The 15,634-nt window shown below is 43.4% G+C and overlaps 1 protein-coding gene across 4 annotated transcripts in view; it reads left to right on the top strand.

Annotated features, from left to right (window-relative positions):
- Gpam (glycerol-3-phosphate acyltransferase, mitochondrial) overlaps nucleotides 1–15,393 on the top strand; it is a 67,782-nt gene extending 52,389 nt beyond the window's left edge. For 3 of the 4 annotated variants that reach the window (XM_042689662.1, XM_042689661.1, XM_042689660.1), the window contains exons 12-21: nucleotides 851–936; nucleotides 2,304–2,419; nucleotides 5,070–5,140; nucleotides 6,947–7,211; nucleotides 7,720–7,862; nucleotides 9,265–9,342; nucleotides 10,357–10,497; nucleotides 12,793–12,982; nucleotides 14,164–14,222; nucleotides 14,961–15,393. In XM_042689662.1, coding sequence (XP_042545596.1) covers nucleotides 851–936; nucleotides 2,304–2,419; nucleotides 5,070–5,140; nucleotides 6,947–7,211; nucleotides 7,720–7,862; nucleotides 9,265–9,342; nucleotides 10,357–10,497; nucleotides 12,793–12,982; nucleotides 14,164–14,222; nucleotides 14,961–15,077 — 1,266 coding nt within the window. In that variant the 3' untranslated portion in view covers nucleotides 15,078–15,393. The remainder of the gene's footprint in view (nucleotides 1–850; nucleotides 937–2,303; nucleotides 2,420–5,069; nucleotides 5,141–6,946; nucleotides 7,212–7,719; nucleotides 7,863–9,264; nucleotides 9,343–10,356; nucleotides 10,498–12,792; nucleotides 12,983–14,163; nucleotides 14,223–14,960) is intronic. The other variant, XM_042689664.1, reaches the window with a different exon arrangement.
- The last annotated feature ends 241 nt before the right edge of the window (nucleotides 15,394–15,634 follow it).

Raw genomic sequence — 15,634 nt, forward strand, 5'->3', positions numbered from 1 at the left:
CCCACCTATATCCCTATTTAAACAATGTGTTTTTTCCCTTCCCCTCCCCAAGTTATACCAACATCAAATACAGTGAAAACAGCGGTTATACCGTGGGGGAGGGATATACAAAGCAACAAATAAATCACCTTATAAATACGTTAGAAACAATAGCAAGAAAGAAAAACCACTGAGTCCTTATCTTGGGGTTCATTTCACTTAACATCAATTTATCTGACCATTTCTGCTTGTCTTAGACATATACTAGTTATTGCAAATAAGGGAAACCATGGGCCTGGCTTACTTCACTTAATATGATTTATTTTATTTACTAATCATCTATTCTTTGTATGTTCCATTCCTAAACACCAGGCTCCCTAATTGTTTATGACTTATTTTGGACATGCTTTAGATATAGAAAGTATTTCTAAACTTTTTACCATGACCTGTTTTCTAAATATCTCCCTTTAACCATTGTGTGATGTTGTGTGTGTGTGTGTGTGTGTTTGTGTGTGTGTGTGTGAGTCTTGGGTCTATAACTTAGGGTGTGGGTGCTATCTCTGAGATTTTTTGCTCATGACTAGCACTCTACTAATTGAGCCACAACTGCACTTCTGGCTTTTGGGTAGTTAACTGGTGATAAGAGTATTACAGACTTTCCTGATCTGGCTGGCTTTGAACAACAATCCTCAGATCTCAGCCTCCTAGTAGCTAGGATTACAGGCACCAGCCAATGGCATTTGGTTACTTTTAACCTTTGAAAATCAAAATATATTTTATATGTTGCTAGGAAAGTAAGACAACAAGAGTATTCCTCATGTTCTTGTTTTTTTTGTTTTGTTTTGTTTTTGTTTTTTGTTTTTTTTTCCAGGAGTATTTAGAAAGCCAAAGTCAGAAACCTGTGTCTGCTCCCCATTCTTTGGAGCAAGCATTGTTACCAGTGATACTTCCTTCAAGGTAAGATTTGCATAAATTTTTTATATTAACTAAGCTATCAAATAACTATTACTTCTTATTTTGCATATAAAAGTAGGTTAATATTAAAAGGACATGTCTTTTCAAAATAAGGCAAACTCAAAAAAACAAATATGCTATGTTTCCTCTCATATACAGAATCTAGATGTAAATATGTATAACATAAATGTGAAAGGAGGGGGTGGAACCAGTCAGTGGGAAGGGGGAGAAGCTAAGGGGAGGGGTTTAAAATTATTGATGTATATTATTTGCGTGCATGAAAATAGCCTAAGCAGGGTACCGGTGGCTCACACCTATAATTCTAACTACTCAGGAGGCTGAGATCTGAGGATCTTGGTTCAAAGCCAGTCCTAGCAGGAAAGTCTGTGAAACTCTTATCTCCAATAAACCACCAGAAAACCGGAGTGGTGCTGTGACTCAAGTGGTAGAGTGCTTGCCTTGAGCCGAAGAGCTGAGGGACAGCACCCAGGCCCAGAGTTCAAGCTCCATGACCAACAAAAAAAGAAAGAAAGAAGGAAAGAAAGAAAGAAAGAAAGAAAGGAAGGAAGGAAGGAAAGAAAGAAAGGAAGAAAGGAAAGAAAGGAAAGAAAGCACATAGCCTAATGGAGCCCATTATCTATTGTAAAAAATTATAAACGAAAGGAAGGGAATAGAAAGAGTAATAGATATGCATGTGATTGAAATACCTTATATGTATATATAGAGAAAGCTGCAATATTGTATATGTGCTAATAAATAGAATATTATTCTTGCTCATTTCCTCATGGGACTAACTTTTCCTTTGATCTGCTAAAGGTTGTGAAAATGTGTATTTGGGTTTTTTGATGATTTGCATATAAAATAGTTTCGATTTGTGAATTATATGGGAGTTCTAATTTGATTTATGTTTTTGAATGTTTGAAGTAAATTCTTTGTAGTAACTTAGGTTATATATGTCATGTATAAATGAAACATGTAAGAGATTTTGTGCTATTTGAATTTTCAGAATTCAAATTGAATTGTATAAGAAGCTCTTCCTTTTATAGGTGGAAGCATTATTTGCAGATGTGTTTGAAAATGTGACATCTATTTTCTTCATTTTTTTTCTGCTAGTCATCTTTGGAAGCAATGTACCAACAACCAAATAACATATGTAGTCATAACTAAATAACATATTTAGTTCAGGACAGTATACAGAATCTAATAAAGTATGTTATGATGGGAAACAATCCATAGTAACAACCTATTTGTGGTGTAAGTTAGAAGTCTGTAGGAATTTGAAGTATCTATATATTTGTAGACTTAATCCCATGTCATTTGCCTTGTAAAAGATTGGGGATACAGGGGCGCTGATTTTACAATCATTTCAGACCTAATGATGCTGCTGATGAAGGTGTAGACACGTCTAGTAATGAGTCCCGGAATGCAGCCAATGAATCCTTTCGACGAAGGCTGATTGCAAATCTGGCGGAACACATTCTCTTCAGTGAGTACAATTCCAAACTGAATTCTTCAGCTCAGAATCCATGTGGCACAGTGGAAACTCTGCAGGTTACTGGGGGTAATTTCTTCTACTAGATCTATTACTTAATCCCCAGAAGGTGACAGTTAAAGTTTTAGAAAGAACACTAGAGGTTTGAAGTGTGTAGTGCCTCATGCAGTAGGTGTCATGGGATAGTACCTGTGCTCTTAAAACAATAGTTTTGTCGAAATGATGTGTGGCTCCTTTTGCTTATGGTTCCTTGGGTATTCTTTTTTTTTCTTTTTCTTTTTGTGGCGCTGTGGTTTGAACACAGTATCTCTCACTTGCTAAGCAAGTGCTGTACCCACCCTGAATATTTGTTTTTGTTGGTGGTGGTCCTTGGGCTTGAACTTAGGGACAGGTGCTGTCCCTGAGCTGCTTTGTGCTCAAGGCAACTACTTTACCACTTGAGCACAGCACCACTTTGGACTTTTTTGAGTAGTTTATTGGATATAATAGTCTTACAGATACTTTTCTGCCTGGGCTGTCTTCAAACCATGATACTCAGATCTCAGCCTCCTGAGTAGATAAGATTACAGACATGTGGGAGCTTCTGGTGTCAGGCTGAATAGGTGTCTTGACTTATGGGTGGTCCATCATCTAGGTTTATAGTTGAAGATTTCTTTCTCCTCAAACCCCTTGGGTATCTTATTCAGTAAACATTGAGCGACTATTAATCCTGAAGCTTGGTTTGAGCTATGGGGAATACAAATGGGTCCCTTAGTGATTCTGCACTCAGATAGCTTCTACTCCTCTCCATGGAATAGTTGTGTATAAATACCTAAGTCAGAGTGGCCCTGAAGAATATGAACTGAAGGCATTATGCCCCAGCCATAAATAGTGCATCACTGGGAACTGTTGTAGCGGCTGCTTTAGAATCCCAGACAGCAGCACCATGCTGTCTTGGTGCTGAGCCCCTGTGGGAACTTCTGGACATTCCTGCAGCCATGTCTAGGTCAGGCTGTGAGCAATTCCTGCCCATACTGTCCTGGAGGACCTTTCCCCTCAGCTTGCTCCTTCCCTTCTAGCAGTTCCTTTTCCTGTTTGACTCCCAGCCACGGGAACCTCCCTTCCTCCCTCTCTTCCTTTCTTCCATCCCTCACTCCCTCCTTTTCTTCTTTCTTTTCTTTCTCAATCTTTCCCTCCTTTTTTAAAATCTCCTTCCTTTCTCACTCCCTCCTCCCCTTCCTCCTTTCTTTCCTTCTTCCCTTTTCCCTTTCTCCCTTCTGTTCACAGTGCTGTAGCTCAATGCATGACTGCACACTTGCTAGGCAAGTGCTCTGTCTCTGAGCCATCTGTGATCCCCAGATCACATCATTGGTTGTTTTTATTTTTATTTTTATTTTTTTTGTCGGTCGTGAGGCCTGAACTCTGGGCCTGGGCGCTGTCCCTCAGCAATTCAGCTCAAGGCTAGCACTCTACCACTTGAGCCACAGCGCCTCTTCTGGCTTTTTTTCTTTTTTGCTTATGTGGTGCTGAGGAATTAAACCCAGGGCCTCATGTGTGCAAGGCAAGCACTCTACCACTGAGCCACCTTCCTAGCCCCACGTCATTGTATTTTTAAGGACAGTTGATTGTGTGTTTCCTTTGCCTAAGATCTGGATGCTAACTAAGTACTTCCTGTTACTTGAAGGGCTGGAAAATGAAGGTGAAATATATCCATTACCCAGATAACAAGTGATGTTGCTGTTTAATCTCTACAGATACTTTAATAGCTTTGTGTTGTGCTGTTTTTCACTTATAATACATTTATTTTTATTAAGAACTCTTTATAAAAAGTCTTTGTAATTGCTACAAATATGGTACTTTGTATTGCTAGAACGATGAAAAATATGTAACTGCATTCTTTTATTTCTTTTTTTCACACACGGAAGCTGTCAGTTTTCATTGTCATCTCCCAGAAAACTCACAAATGACATCATCATTTGAGATTATTCTTGGGTCATTCACGTAATTGATCTATACGATGATCATTCTATACATATTCAGAGCGTTAGATTATGCAGTATTGGTGTTTTCACTTGAGTTTCTACTCCCTCTCTCCCTAACTGGGCTAGGATGCAAAGAAGAAATTAAACCAATATACTTCCCTTATGAGCTCAGTCTGAACACTCACAATGGTGAACTTGCCTGGCCCCTGGGCTGGATAGAAGTTTCAGACTGAGGCTCAGGAATTTGTGTAATTTGCCTGAAGTCATGAAATTAGTGTAGAAGTTAGGACTGGAGTTCACTTTATTCTAACTCCAAATCCTCTTTTGGCTTTTTACTGTACCTTCATTTTGATGTGGTAGATATCTGTAAGAGAGTGATGTAGAGTCACTACATTATTATTATTATTATTATTATGTCTTGGCATTTCAATAAAGGCATATTTTGCTCATTCAATAACATAATTCCATTGGCCTGGATTGAAGCTGGACCTGACTCAGGCTGTGGCATGATGAGCAGTGATCTCCAAGAAAGGTCTGGTGCACAGAACACTGGGAAATCCAGTTGTGTTTCTATTGGCAAATGCAATTATGGAAATTGTGGTAGTCAGGACTTTTGTAGCTTTAAATGCTTCTTGTTTTGAATGAAAAGAAAGTACAAATAAAGCTCTGTGTTTGCCTTCCAGCTGCTAGCAAGTCTTGTGCCATTATGTCCACCCACATCGTGGCCTGCCTACTCCTCTACAGACACAGGCAGGTATGTCTGCAGCGCCACCGGTAGTTCAGGAGATAGTCCGAGATGTTTTGCCAGCTGTCTACTTATCCAGGGTAGATTTCTCCTGTTTCTTCTAGTACTGTGGGGTAAAAAGTGACATTAGCCTAGGACCCTGTCCAAAAGAGTTTCTAAATCTGGTGGAGGAAGATGATCGAGGTACATTGTACACATGTATGAAAATGTCATAATGAAACCCATTATATTACACAATTTAAAAAGGTACATAAAAAAGACTCATATGCATAGTAATATGACATTCGTTGGTTAATATGATTACTGTAAAGAGGATATATTTCAATGACATCTCTTGGCATTCTGAGAGTGAACCATTTCTAAGTGATTTGACTTGTACTTTGGAATTCACCATGAGTTTTAGCTCAGCTAATCTGTCTAAGCTGTTCAGGGGAAGAGAGCACATTTATCCTGGCCAGTTGTGTTCCTTTTTTTTTTTAATACATTTTTTATTGTAAGAATAGTGTACAGAGGGGTTACAGTTACATGAATAAGGTAATGAGTACATTTCCTATCGAGCATTGTCATATCCTCTTTTGTTTTTCCCCTACTATCCCTTCCTTCCCCACCTCCCCAACTCCTCCCTCCCAACCCCCTACAAGTTGTAAAGTTCATTTTCAACATAGTGTCTTCTACATTTCATTGTTATAATGGGTCAACCAGTATCCCTATTTAAGCATTTTGTTTTTTCCCTTCCCCTCCCCAAATTAGAAAAGTGTATATACAAGATTCAGGGCACCCAAATCAAATACAGTGAAACAGGGGTTATACCGTGGGGGAGGAACATACCAAAGAAACAAAAAAAAAAAAATCACATAGTACATTATAAGTATGTCAAAAACAATAGCAAGAAATAAAAAACCACTTGTGTCCCTGTCTTGGGGTTCATTTTGCTTAACATCATCTTATATGGTCATAGGTACATAGCTGTTGACCTTTTCTGCTTGTCCTAGATGTACATTAATTATTACAAATAAGGGAAACCATGGGACCTATGTTTCTTTGGGCCTGGCTTACTTCACTTAATATAATTTTTCCCAAGTCTTTCCATTTCCTAACAAATGGGGCGATGCTATTCTTTCTGATGGAGGCATAGAATTCCATTGTGTGTGTGTGTATATATATATATATATATCTATATCACATTTTCTTGATCCATTCATCTACTGAGGGGCATCTGGGTGGTTCCATATCTTAGCTATGGTAAATAATGCTGTGATAAACATTGTTGTGGTAGTTTTAGTATAGCCTTGTTTGTGATTGTTTGGGTAAATGGCCAAAAGTGGGATTGCTGGGTCATACGGGAGCTCTATGTGGAGTTTCTTGAGGAACCTTCATACTGCTTGCCAAAGTGGTTGACCAAGTTTACATTCCCACCTGGCCAGTTGTGTTCTTGACACCAGACATAGGGCCAGTAGATAGGCCCCCAAAATACTTGTCAGATAAATATTTAAAATGGAGAAAATCCTTGCTTAAAAAAATAAGCACTTTTACTTTCCCTTCCCTTTATGATCTTCCTTGCTCCTGTGGCTAGAGTGTTCTTTAGCATCTGGTGTGTTCCCATGAAATGACCTTTGTGAGGGGGAAAGGGGAAGCGGCTTTTGAATTGGTTTTCTGACTTGTTCTGTTTCGTGGTCTGGACCCATTTCTGTTGGCATCTGTGGTGAGCTGCGGGAGGTCAAGGCAAATAGATCTTGCTTGTTGGGAAACATTGGCCTTGGCCTTTAGAAAGTCCGTTTTCTGCTGTTATGAGACCATTTCCTTCTTTGTCTTTAGGGCATCCATCTCTCTACACTGGTGGAAGACTTCTTTGTGATGAAGGAGGAAGTGCTGGCTCGTGACTTTGACCTGGGTTTCTCAGGAAACTCAGAAGATGTAGTCATGCATGCCATACAGCTTCTGGGAAACTGTGTCACCATCACACACACAAGCCGAAATGATGAGTTTTTTATTACTCCCAACACAACTGTCCCATCCGTCTTCGAACTCAACTTCTATAGCAACGGGGTGCTTCATGTCTTTATCATGGAGGCCATCATAGGTAAGTCAGGCCCCCAGATATTCTCAGATATTTTCTTGCAGTGTCCAAGGGCCTGGAACGCACAGTGGAGTCTACTTTGATGAACAGAACAGCCTCTTATTTGAGGGAGTGCCTTGTTGTTTTGGTTTTCAAATGAAAATCTGCTGTGCTGCCATGCAGCATTTAGAATTCCAGCCAGTAGTTCACCGAATTACCCTGATGAATGTTGACTATGGAAGCCAAGTAAGGAGTCTTGTTACCTTGGAGCTGAAAATCTAACTGCGATGGCAGATCCACAAGGCAGAGAAGAGAGTGGAGGGGACGTGTTAAGATAATGCAGAAGGAGGAAGGCAGAGGGCTGAGCTGGTAGGAAGACCTTTGATGGGGCTGGATCCCATGGCATCATCGAAATAGAGTCCTATTGGGTTCTAGTAGCACACACAAACCATTGTTTTTGATGTCAACCACCTGTTTAGATAGAGAGACCCAGTGCTGTTAAGTTCATTAAATGTTGCTTTTATTTTCTCAGCCTGCAGCCTTTATGCCATTCTGAGTAAGAGGGGCTCAGGAGGGTCTGCCAGCACCCCCGGCAGCCTGATCAGCCAGGAGCAGCTGGTACGGAAGGCAGCCAGCCTGTGCTACCTGCTCTCCAACGAAGGCACCATCTCTCTTGTGAGTGAGGGCTCTTCTGTGTTACCTTGTCTCTCTTTTCTCTGAACCTTTGTATGGAGAGGTGAACCACCTTAGTTTATCTCTTAGAGAATTTTTGGCCAGCTTTCTGTGGGTGTCAATGACCACAAAACCAGTGTGGAATTTCTGTGGCTCTGTGCCCTGGCACCGAGTAAGGATAGGGTGGATTGCTCAAGGTTCTCCATTGGTGAGATCCAAAGACACTGAGCACCTACTCTGTAAGACTCAAAAGTCTGAGCGGCTACTGTGCAAGAGACCCCAGTGGGTAGTGAGCTCACTAGTAATTGACACACTCACCTATGGAGGATCCAATAGCAGATGACAAAAGTTGAGACAGTGCGAATGTTGAAAGGAGTGACATTGATCAAGATGCATTGTATTCATAAACTGCTGTGTTAAGTGGCAACTCCTTTATACAACTACTTAAAGATAATCATAATTTTTTAAAAAGTCAGTGCAACCTTAAAAATCATCACTCAAGTCCTGCTCAGTTCACTGAAGCCCTTCACTACAAGTATAGATTTATATCACATCTTCACACTTAGATGTTTATAATGAGGTACATATTTTGAAAAATAGATGTTGGACTCTCAAAATCATCAGGTAGGATTTATGTTTGAACTCCAGTGTTATTTTCCCTTAAATGAATGTCTTGGGACATTTGCAAGCACGTAGGTGTTGAGTATGTCCTCCTCCACATCTGCTTCATGTGTGGTGGATTGCTCTTCCTACTGGGAACCTGTAGCAGTCAGGGACTGCGTGTGGACAGATAAGGATCCTAAGCCTCATCCTTTCCACGGGTCTTTTTTTATTATTGGAATGTTACATCTCCTTACTTCTTTTGTGGACAATCTTTTTTTTTTTTTGTCGATCATGGGGCTTGAACTCTGGGCCTGGGTGCTGTCCCTTAGCTCTTCAGCTCAAGGCGAGTGCTCTACCTCTTGAGCCACAGCACCACTTCCAGTTTTCTTGTGGTTTTATTGGAGATAAGAGTCTCATGGACATTCCTGCCTGGGCTGGCTTTGAACCACAATCCTTAGATCTCAGCCTCCTGAGTAGCTAGGATTACAGGCATGAGCTACCGGCTTGTGGACAATCTTTAATAGCTTTGACAGATCGTCTTCAAAAAGCAAAAGAACTTGCTCCATTGGGAGATAGAATCTAATTCAGGAGTGCCCTCTGCAGGTAGTGCTGCATCAGGTACACTGCCTGTTGGAAAAGGGCATTCCTGTGCTTTGTTCATGAGCATGTATTTATCAAATGGGCATGAAGAATCATACAATTTACCAAGACAGTAGATGAGATGGTAGAGTGGAAGGATTTAGCAGCCTCTTTGTGCAGTATGGGCCAGTGACATTTATGTTTTAATGACTGTTCTTTTCAGCCCTGCCAGACATTTTACCAAGTTTGCCATGAAACAGTGGGAAGGTTTATCCAGTATGGAATTCTTACTGTGGCAGAGGTAAGAGGAAGAGCCTCCTTTTATTTGCCTGTATTTAAGTTCATGTTCCTTATCTTTTCTTCTCCCCTTCCCCGCTTATTTTAGCCTGTCCTGAGGCTTGAACTCAGGGCCTGGGTGATGCCCCTGAACTTCCTTTGCTCAAGGCTAGCACTCTACCATTTGAGCCACAGCTCCCTTTCCAGCTTTGTCTAAGTAGTTTGTTGGAGTTATGTGTCTCATGGACTTTCCTTGCCTCACTGGCTTTGAACTGTGATCTCAGGTCTCAGCCTCCAGAGTAGCTTGGATTATAGGCATAAGCCACTGGAGCCCAGAGTTCCTTATCTTTTTTTTTTTTGGGGGGGGGGGGGCGGTCGTGGGGTCTGAACTCAGAGCCTGGGTGCTGTCCCTCAGCTCTTGAGCTCAAGGCTAGCGCTCTACCCACTTCCGGCTTTTTTCTTTTTGCTTATGTGGTGCTGAGGAATCGAACCCAGGGCCACAGGTTATCTTTTCAGTTATTTAGACCAATATTTCTACTCACTATTTAAACAAATTAGTTACATTTGCCAGGTAGTTCTGTCCAGATAAGAAAGAAGAAAAACAAGAATGAGAGAGCAAATTTGTTTAATTCCCTTTGCAGAAATGGTGTTGTCTAAAATACATCTTGACTGTGACCTGCGAAAGTCCCCTCCTGGGATGAGCAGTGTATATCAGTGTTCTTAGGGCTTGTCCATCCCAAGTCTTCTTTTCTGAGGGTTTTAACTTGTAGATTTAGTGATGAGGGAAAGTCCTGAGGAAGTAGGTATCGATTTAGAAGACCTGAAAAGACATCTATTTGTCTGGTAGCTCCTCTCCCTGTCCCATTTCTCCCTTGTTTTCTCCTGAGGTATGGGTTTGGAGAGCACCTGGATTGGTGTGTGGAATGACCCTCAGAGAAGGTTGAGAAGAGCCAGAGGGGAGGGCCGCTTTGGGGTCTCCCTGGGTGATGTTTGTGGGCCCGTGCATATGTATTTACTGTTGGCCGCCTCCTTGGCATAGCAAGATGACCAGGAAGATATCAGTCCTGGTCTTGCAGAGCAGCAGTGGGACAAGAAGCTCCCTCAGCCTTTGAACTGGAGAAGCGGTGAAGAAGATGAAGACAGCGACTTTGGGGAGGAGCAGCGGGATTGCTACCTGAAGGTACGTTGGTGAAGAGTTCTGGGTACATTACAGTGATGAGGTGAGGTCTTGTTGCAGTTCGATAAACCAGGCGTCTTGTGACTCATTCATAGCTAAAGCACCGAGTGCTTACGCCTAGTCGTGACGGTCAAAGCATTTGAGCTCAGTGGAAAGACAAGCCAGCGCTGCACCGTCCCAGAGGAAGGCTGCTGGCACCTTCACCACCCTCCCGGGAAGCACATAGGCACAGAGCTCTTCCCTCCCCATGAGACAGTATTTATTTTAAAGATTTGTTTCTTTTAATTAATCCCCTCTCAGCCCATATTTCTCAAAGATATATATCATACCGAATGTATAGTCATAATCAATGCACATTGTTCCCCCCTTTCCAGTCTGAGTGCAAACAGCTCAAAAGTTTGATCGGTTGCTAGGCAATCTCTCCAAGTTAATAATCCTTAACTTAAATGCAGCCACCACTGAACACCCATGTCTTTTCCCTGTGTCATCCTGGAGGAACCATCCACAAATACCTTAACTCTGTCCTGAGACTCTGGCCTTAATCTGCCAGCTATTGTTCATTCCAGGGAGAACTTCAAGGGCAGTTTCTTTGTTCACTTTGGAAAAGAAATGAAACTTCTCCAAAGAGGATAAGAAAATGCAGGAGCTGTAACTAAGGTCTGCCCTAAGTCCTCTCTTGTCTGGAATTTCCTTAATGTCCAACTTACAGGGTTAGACTCTTCCTTTGAAAGAGTAGCGTTTCCTAAAGTCATAGGATTGGATTCACTCAAGCAGTCTTAGAAATTCCTGAAGTTCCCTCTTAGTTCCATAGCCACAGCACTTCTGAGTGGACTATAGAAACCACACAACACACCACACAAAGACCCAGAACAGAGAACACAGACCTCTTGGAAATTTGCAACAATAAACACTAAGACAATACATGCCATGGTAGAGTAGCACCCATATTTCAGCCCTGAATAGGTAGATACACCTGAGGAAGATGCCAACAACATTTAGAACCTCTACTAAGGACAGGCTGTTAAGAAAGAAATGATAGAGAACTCAACCATACATTAGCATGCTGAATTTAACGTTTCCCAATGGACACACAGGGAAATGTCCAAAGGAACCTCCTTAGCCCCACTTTTGTTTCCCTAGGCCTAGAATTCTATTCCCATTTTAGGCACGTTTCCATGCCTAGGCTTTCCTGTGCACTTAGCCCCCTTATTGGAGATTTCCTGTGCACCCCTGTTGTACTTATCCCCCCTCCTCCACCCACAGGGGAGGTTTCTTGTACAGCTAGTCCCTGGAGATGTCTCACAACCTAGATGCTCAATCTCCCTGTCACCAAGAAATACTTTGCCATCGATGGTGGTGGCATTTGTTGTCTGAGTTTGTGGATGAAATTGCTATGTTGCTGTGGTACTCGCTGGAGCTCCCTTTCCCCATGTTGCTGAAAGATTTCAGGCCTCTGATGGATTTCCAATCCAAGAGCATCAATCGCCCAATACCCCAGGGCCTCTGCAACAAGGCAGAGGGAGGCGTCTCCCTTGGGAAAAGGGCTTCCAGGCTCCTTTCACAGATGGAAAGACCCCAGGTGAGCCTCCAAATTGTTATAACTATGCACTCCAAGAACCACTGGAGTCACAATAAACATGAAAATAAAGAATTGTCTCAGCAAAAGTGACTTCTGCAGAAGAATGGGTTCTCAGCCAGAAATCTGTCCAGCAAGCACCAACACAGTAGTTTTATTTCCAGACAACACTTGGGTATCCACTCCTTCCCTAGCAGGATAGTGTGGCTTTCACCATTGGGCAGTGGTCTTGCTCCCATACTCCAGAGGCATCAGTGAACCTTTCTTTGTGTTTTGGGGTCACACTGAGCCCCCCTCTCCTACTACAAAACCTCTTCACTGTGGCTGTCCTTCTCCATGGTGCCGGACACGTAGGGGAGGTAGAATGTGGTTGCGAGTGAGGGCTGAGCTGATGGTGTGGTGGTGGTCATGCCTTAGGCCCACTTGAGTGGCTTATTCTTTTTACTGATTGGCTGTTGAGTCAAGGACTCAAAACCTGGAGGGCACAAACTCGGTTGTTTTCAATGGTGCCAGTGTCATAATTACGTCAGACAGCCGATGTTATGTGCACATTAGCCTCAAACACTATAAAAAGGAACAATGGAACTTAAGAGCTCACATCCCCATTGGCCTTTGTCTCCTAAAGAGATTGTCCGCACACAAAGTGCATATGGTCGTTTTCGCTGGCCCTCCCTTCTCCTGAGCCTTTCCTGTGACTCTTCCCCCTGCGCTTGTGCTTACAGGTGAGTCAGTCCAAGGAGCACCAGCAGTTCATCGCCTTCCTGCAGAGGCTTCTTGGGCCCCTGCTGGAGGCCTACAGCTCTGCCGCCACCTTCATCCACAACTTCAGCGGTCCTGTCGCCGAGCCCGAGTACCTGCAGAAACTGCACAAGTTCCTCATAACCAGGACAGAACGGAATATCGCTGTGTATGGTATGTCAAATCAGTGTTTCTTTTATAAATCCACTGGTATTTGTAGAAAATTGGAGGAAATGCAAACTTATTCTGACCTCTGCCTTGGTATGCTACGTGAATTAAATGATACACTTACGCACTCTTATGTCTGTCCTTCTTTACCCCGCACTGTCTGTGAGATTCATACATGTTGTGTGCACTTTCGTTTTTTTCTGTTGCTGTGTAGTGTTGCACATTTTATTCCTTCTGCTGGTGGTGGCTGCTTGGGGTTGTTGCAGTTTAGGGCACTGCAAGGTATGACTCCACACGTTTGTGTGTGTGTGCTTGGACACCCATGCTCATGTGGATATCATTCCTGAGGAGAATCAGGATCAGAGTCAGCAGGGATATGCAGATATCCACCCCATTGTTTACTTTACACACGAGAAAACTGTCCAGTCCTGGCTAGTTAGTGCACAGGTTCAGGTTTACAATTCTTTTTTACTGGGGCTTCACCTCAGGGCCTTGTGCTCTCACTTAGCTTTGGCACTCAAGGCTAGTGCTCTACCACTTGAGCCATACTACTTTTTGTTTTGTTTTGTTTTGTGTGTGTGTATGTGTGTTTGTGTGTGTGTGTGTATGTGTGTGTGTGTGACAATATTGGAGCTTGAATGGAGGGCCTTGGCACTGTCCCTTAGTGTTTTTAATCAAGGCTGGTGCTCTACCACTTGAGCTCCAGCTTCATTTCCAGCCTTTTTAGTGATTAATTGGAGATTTTTGAACCTTGTTTCAAATGCTAGTCCTCAGTTCTTAGACTCACAAGCAGACTCTAGCTAGGATTACAGGTGTGAGCCACTCGCAGGTTCACAGTCTTATTTGCTGCCTTCTAGACCTGGGTCACAGGTGTGAGAATCCCTGGGCATCCCCAGGGAGTTTAAAGGAAGTTTCACATATTTCCTTGTTTGAGTCTCACAACCCTTGCAGGGTGGATGCTTTGGGTATTGCTCTTTCCCTTCCTCTTCTCCCTCCATCTCCCCTTCCTCCCCCCCCCCCCCCCCATTCTCCCTGTTTTCCCTTAGTAAATGACAAGGCAACACAACATTTGAGAGAGAGCTACCCAGTAGTCAGCCACAGAAGTGGAGCTTGCCACCATCTTGCTTACACCTCACCCAGACTTGTGGCCTGGGCCTCGGCATTAACAAGGCTTTGTTTCTCTGCAGCCGAGAGCGCCACGTATTGTCTTGTGAAGAATGCTGTGAAAATGTTTAAGGATATCGGGGTAGGTATCCAGTACTTACGACACACAAGTAAGCGCTAGTTTTGTTCTCTTTAGATCCAGTCTACTTGTGCTGCCATTGATTGCGGTGGGGTGGAACCCAGGGAAGTGCTTTTCCTGGGTTAAGTGGGAGAGTGTGTCTAGGAATGAAGGTCGGGGTGGGGTTTGTGGGGGATGAGGCCAATCAGTGCAGGTTTATTTCAGTAGCCTGAGCACTGGCTCTCATTCCTGCCCCAGCGGCGTCTGTGTGGCAGGTGTCCGTGCATCTCAGAATACCTCTGCACGTGGTATTCCGGAGATTCCTTGCCCTTGTCTTGTGTTTTTGCTAGTATTGTCCTCAGGGATCCTTTGCCCTCACCTGTCATGCAGGCCATGTGCTCTACAGAGCTACTGTGACCTTTGATTTAGGGGCTGGTACTGGGCCTTGAACTCAGAGCCTTCAGCTCTCTTGGCTTTTTTGCTCAAGGCTGGCACTTGCGCCATACCTGCACTTCCTCCAGTGACCTTTGGAAAGGGACCGGGGTGGGAGGCGCTTTGTTCTAACATCAATTCTGAACCTTAATGAAGTGATTTCAGTCAAGACCACCTCCCCTACAACCCCCACTTCACGCTCACTTGCCTCCCCGTCCACGCTTGCACTTGGGTATGCCTTCACTGCCTTGTACGTCAAGGGTTGATGACAAAATAAAGTCCCCCCCTCCTCTTTTTTCTCCTTTAATTTACTTTGAACTTTCTCTTCAGGTGTTCAAAGAAACCAAGCAAAAGAAAGTATCTGTTTTAGAACTGAGCAGCACTTTCCTACCTCAGTGCAACCGGCAAAAACTTCTAGAATATATTCTGAGTTTTGTGGTGCTGTAGGTAATTTGTGGCACCTCTTACGGATGAAGGGCTGGAGATGAGTGCCGTGTAGGCTCCTGCGCAGTCTGAGAGTGGCAGTGCCACGGCAGGCCTGCCCCGCCCCGCCCCGCCCCGCCCCGCCCCGCCCTGAGGGGCCTCCTGGAAGAAAAGTGCCTTCTGCCCTCGGGACCTGTGCTCTTCCCAACTCCAATGCAGTGGCCTGCACATGACCTTCAGGGCCTCAGCCCCCCCTTCGCAGCTCGTAATCAGTAGATTGCTAGATGAAGCCTCAATAAATTATTTTGGAGTTGATTAAAGATTCACCTTTTAAGTACAACTTTTAAGGACTAATTACTGTGATGGACACCAATGCATAGTTGTCTTGGAGATCTGACTCTTGTGAATTACACATCATGCTGTTTTCTGATTCACAATTAATGCTTCCTTGAAGAACATTGGGCCATTCCTCCACTTCCTTTTTTTTTTTTTGGTCAGTCATAGGGTTTGAACTCTGGGCCTGGGTGCTGTCCCTCAGCTCTTCAGCTCAAGGCTAGCGCTCTACCACGTGAGCCACAGCG

This window comes from Dipodomys spectabilis, unplaced genomic scaffold (assembly GCF_019054845.1).
Source record: "Dipodomys spectabilis isolate Male_0828 unplaced genomic scaffold, ASM1905484v1 ptg000125l, whole genome shotgun sequence".
Taxonomy (NCBI): Eukaryota; Metazoa; Chordata; class Mammalia; order Rodentia; family Heteromyidae; genus Dipodomys; species Dipodomys spectabilis.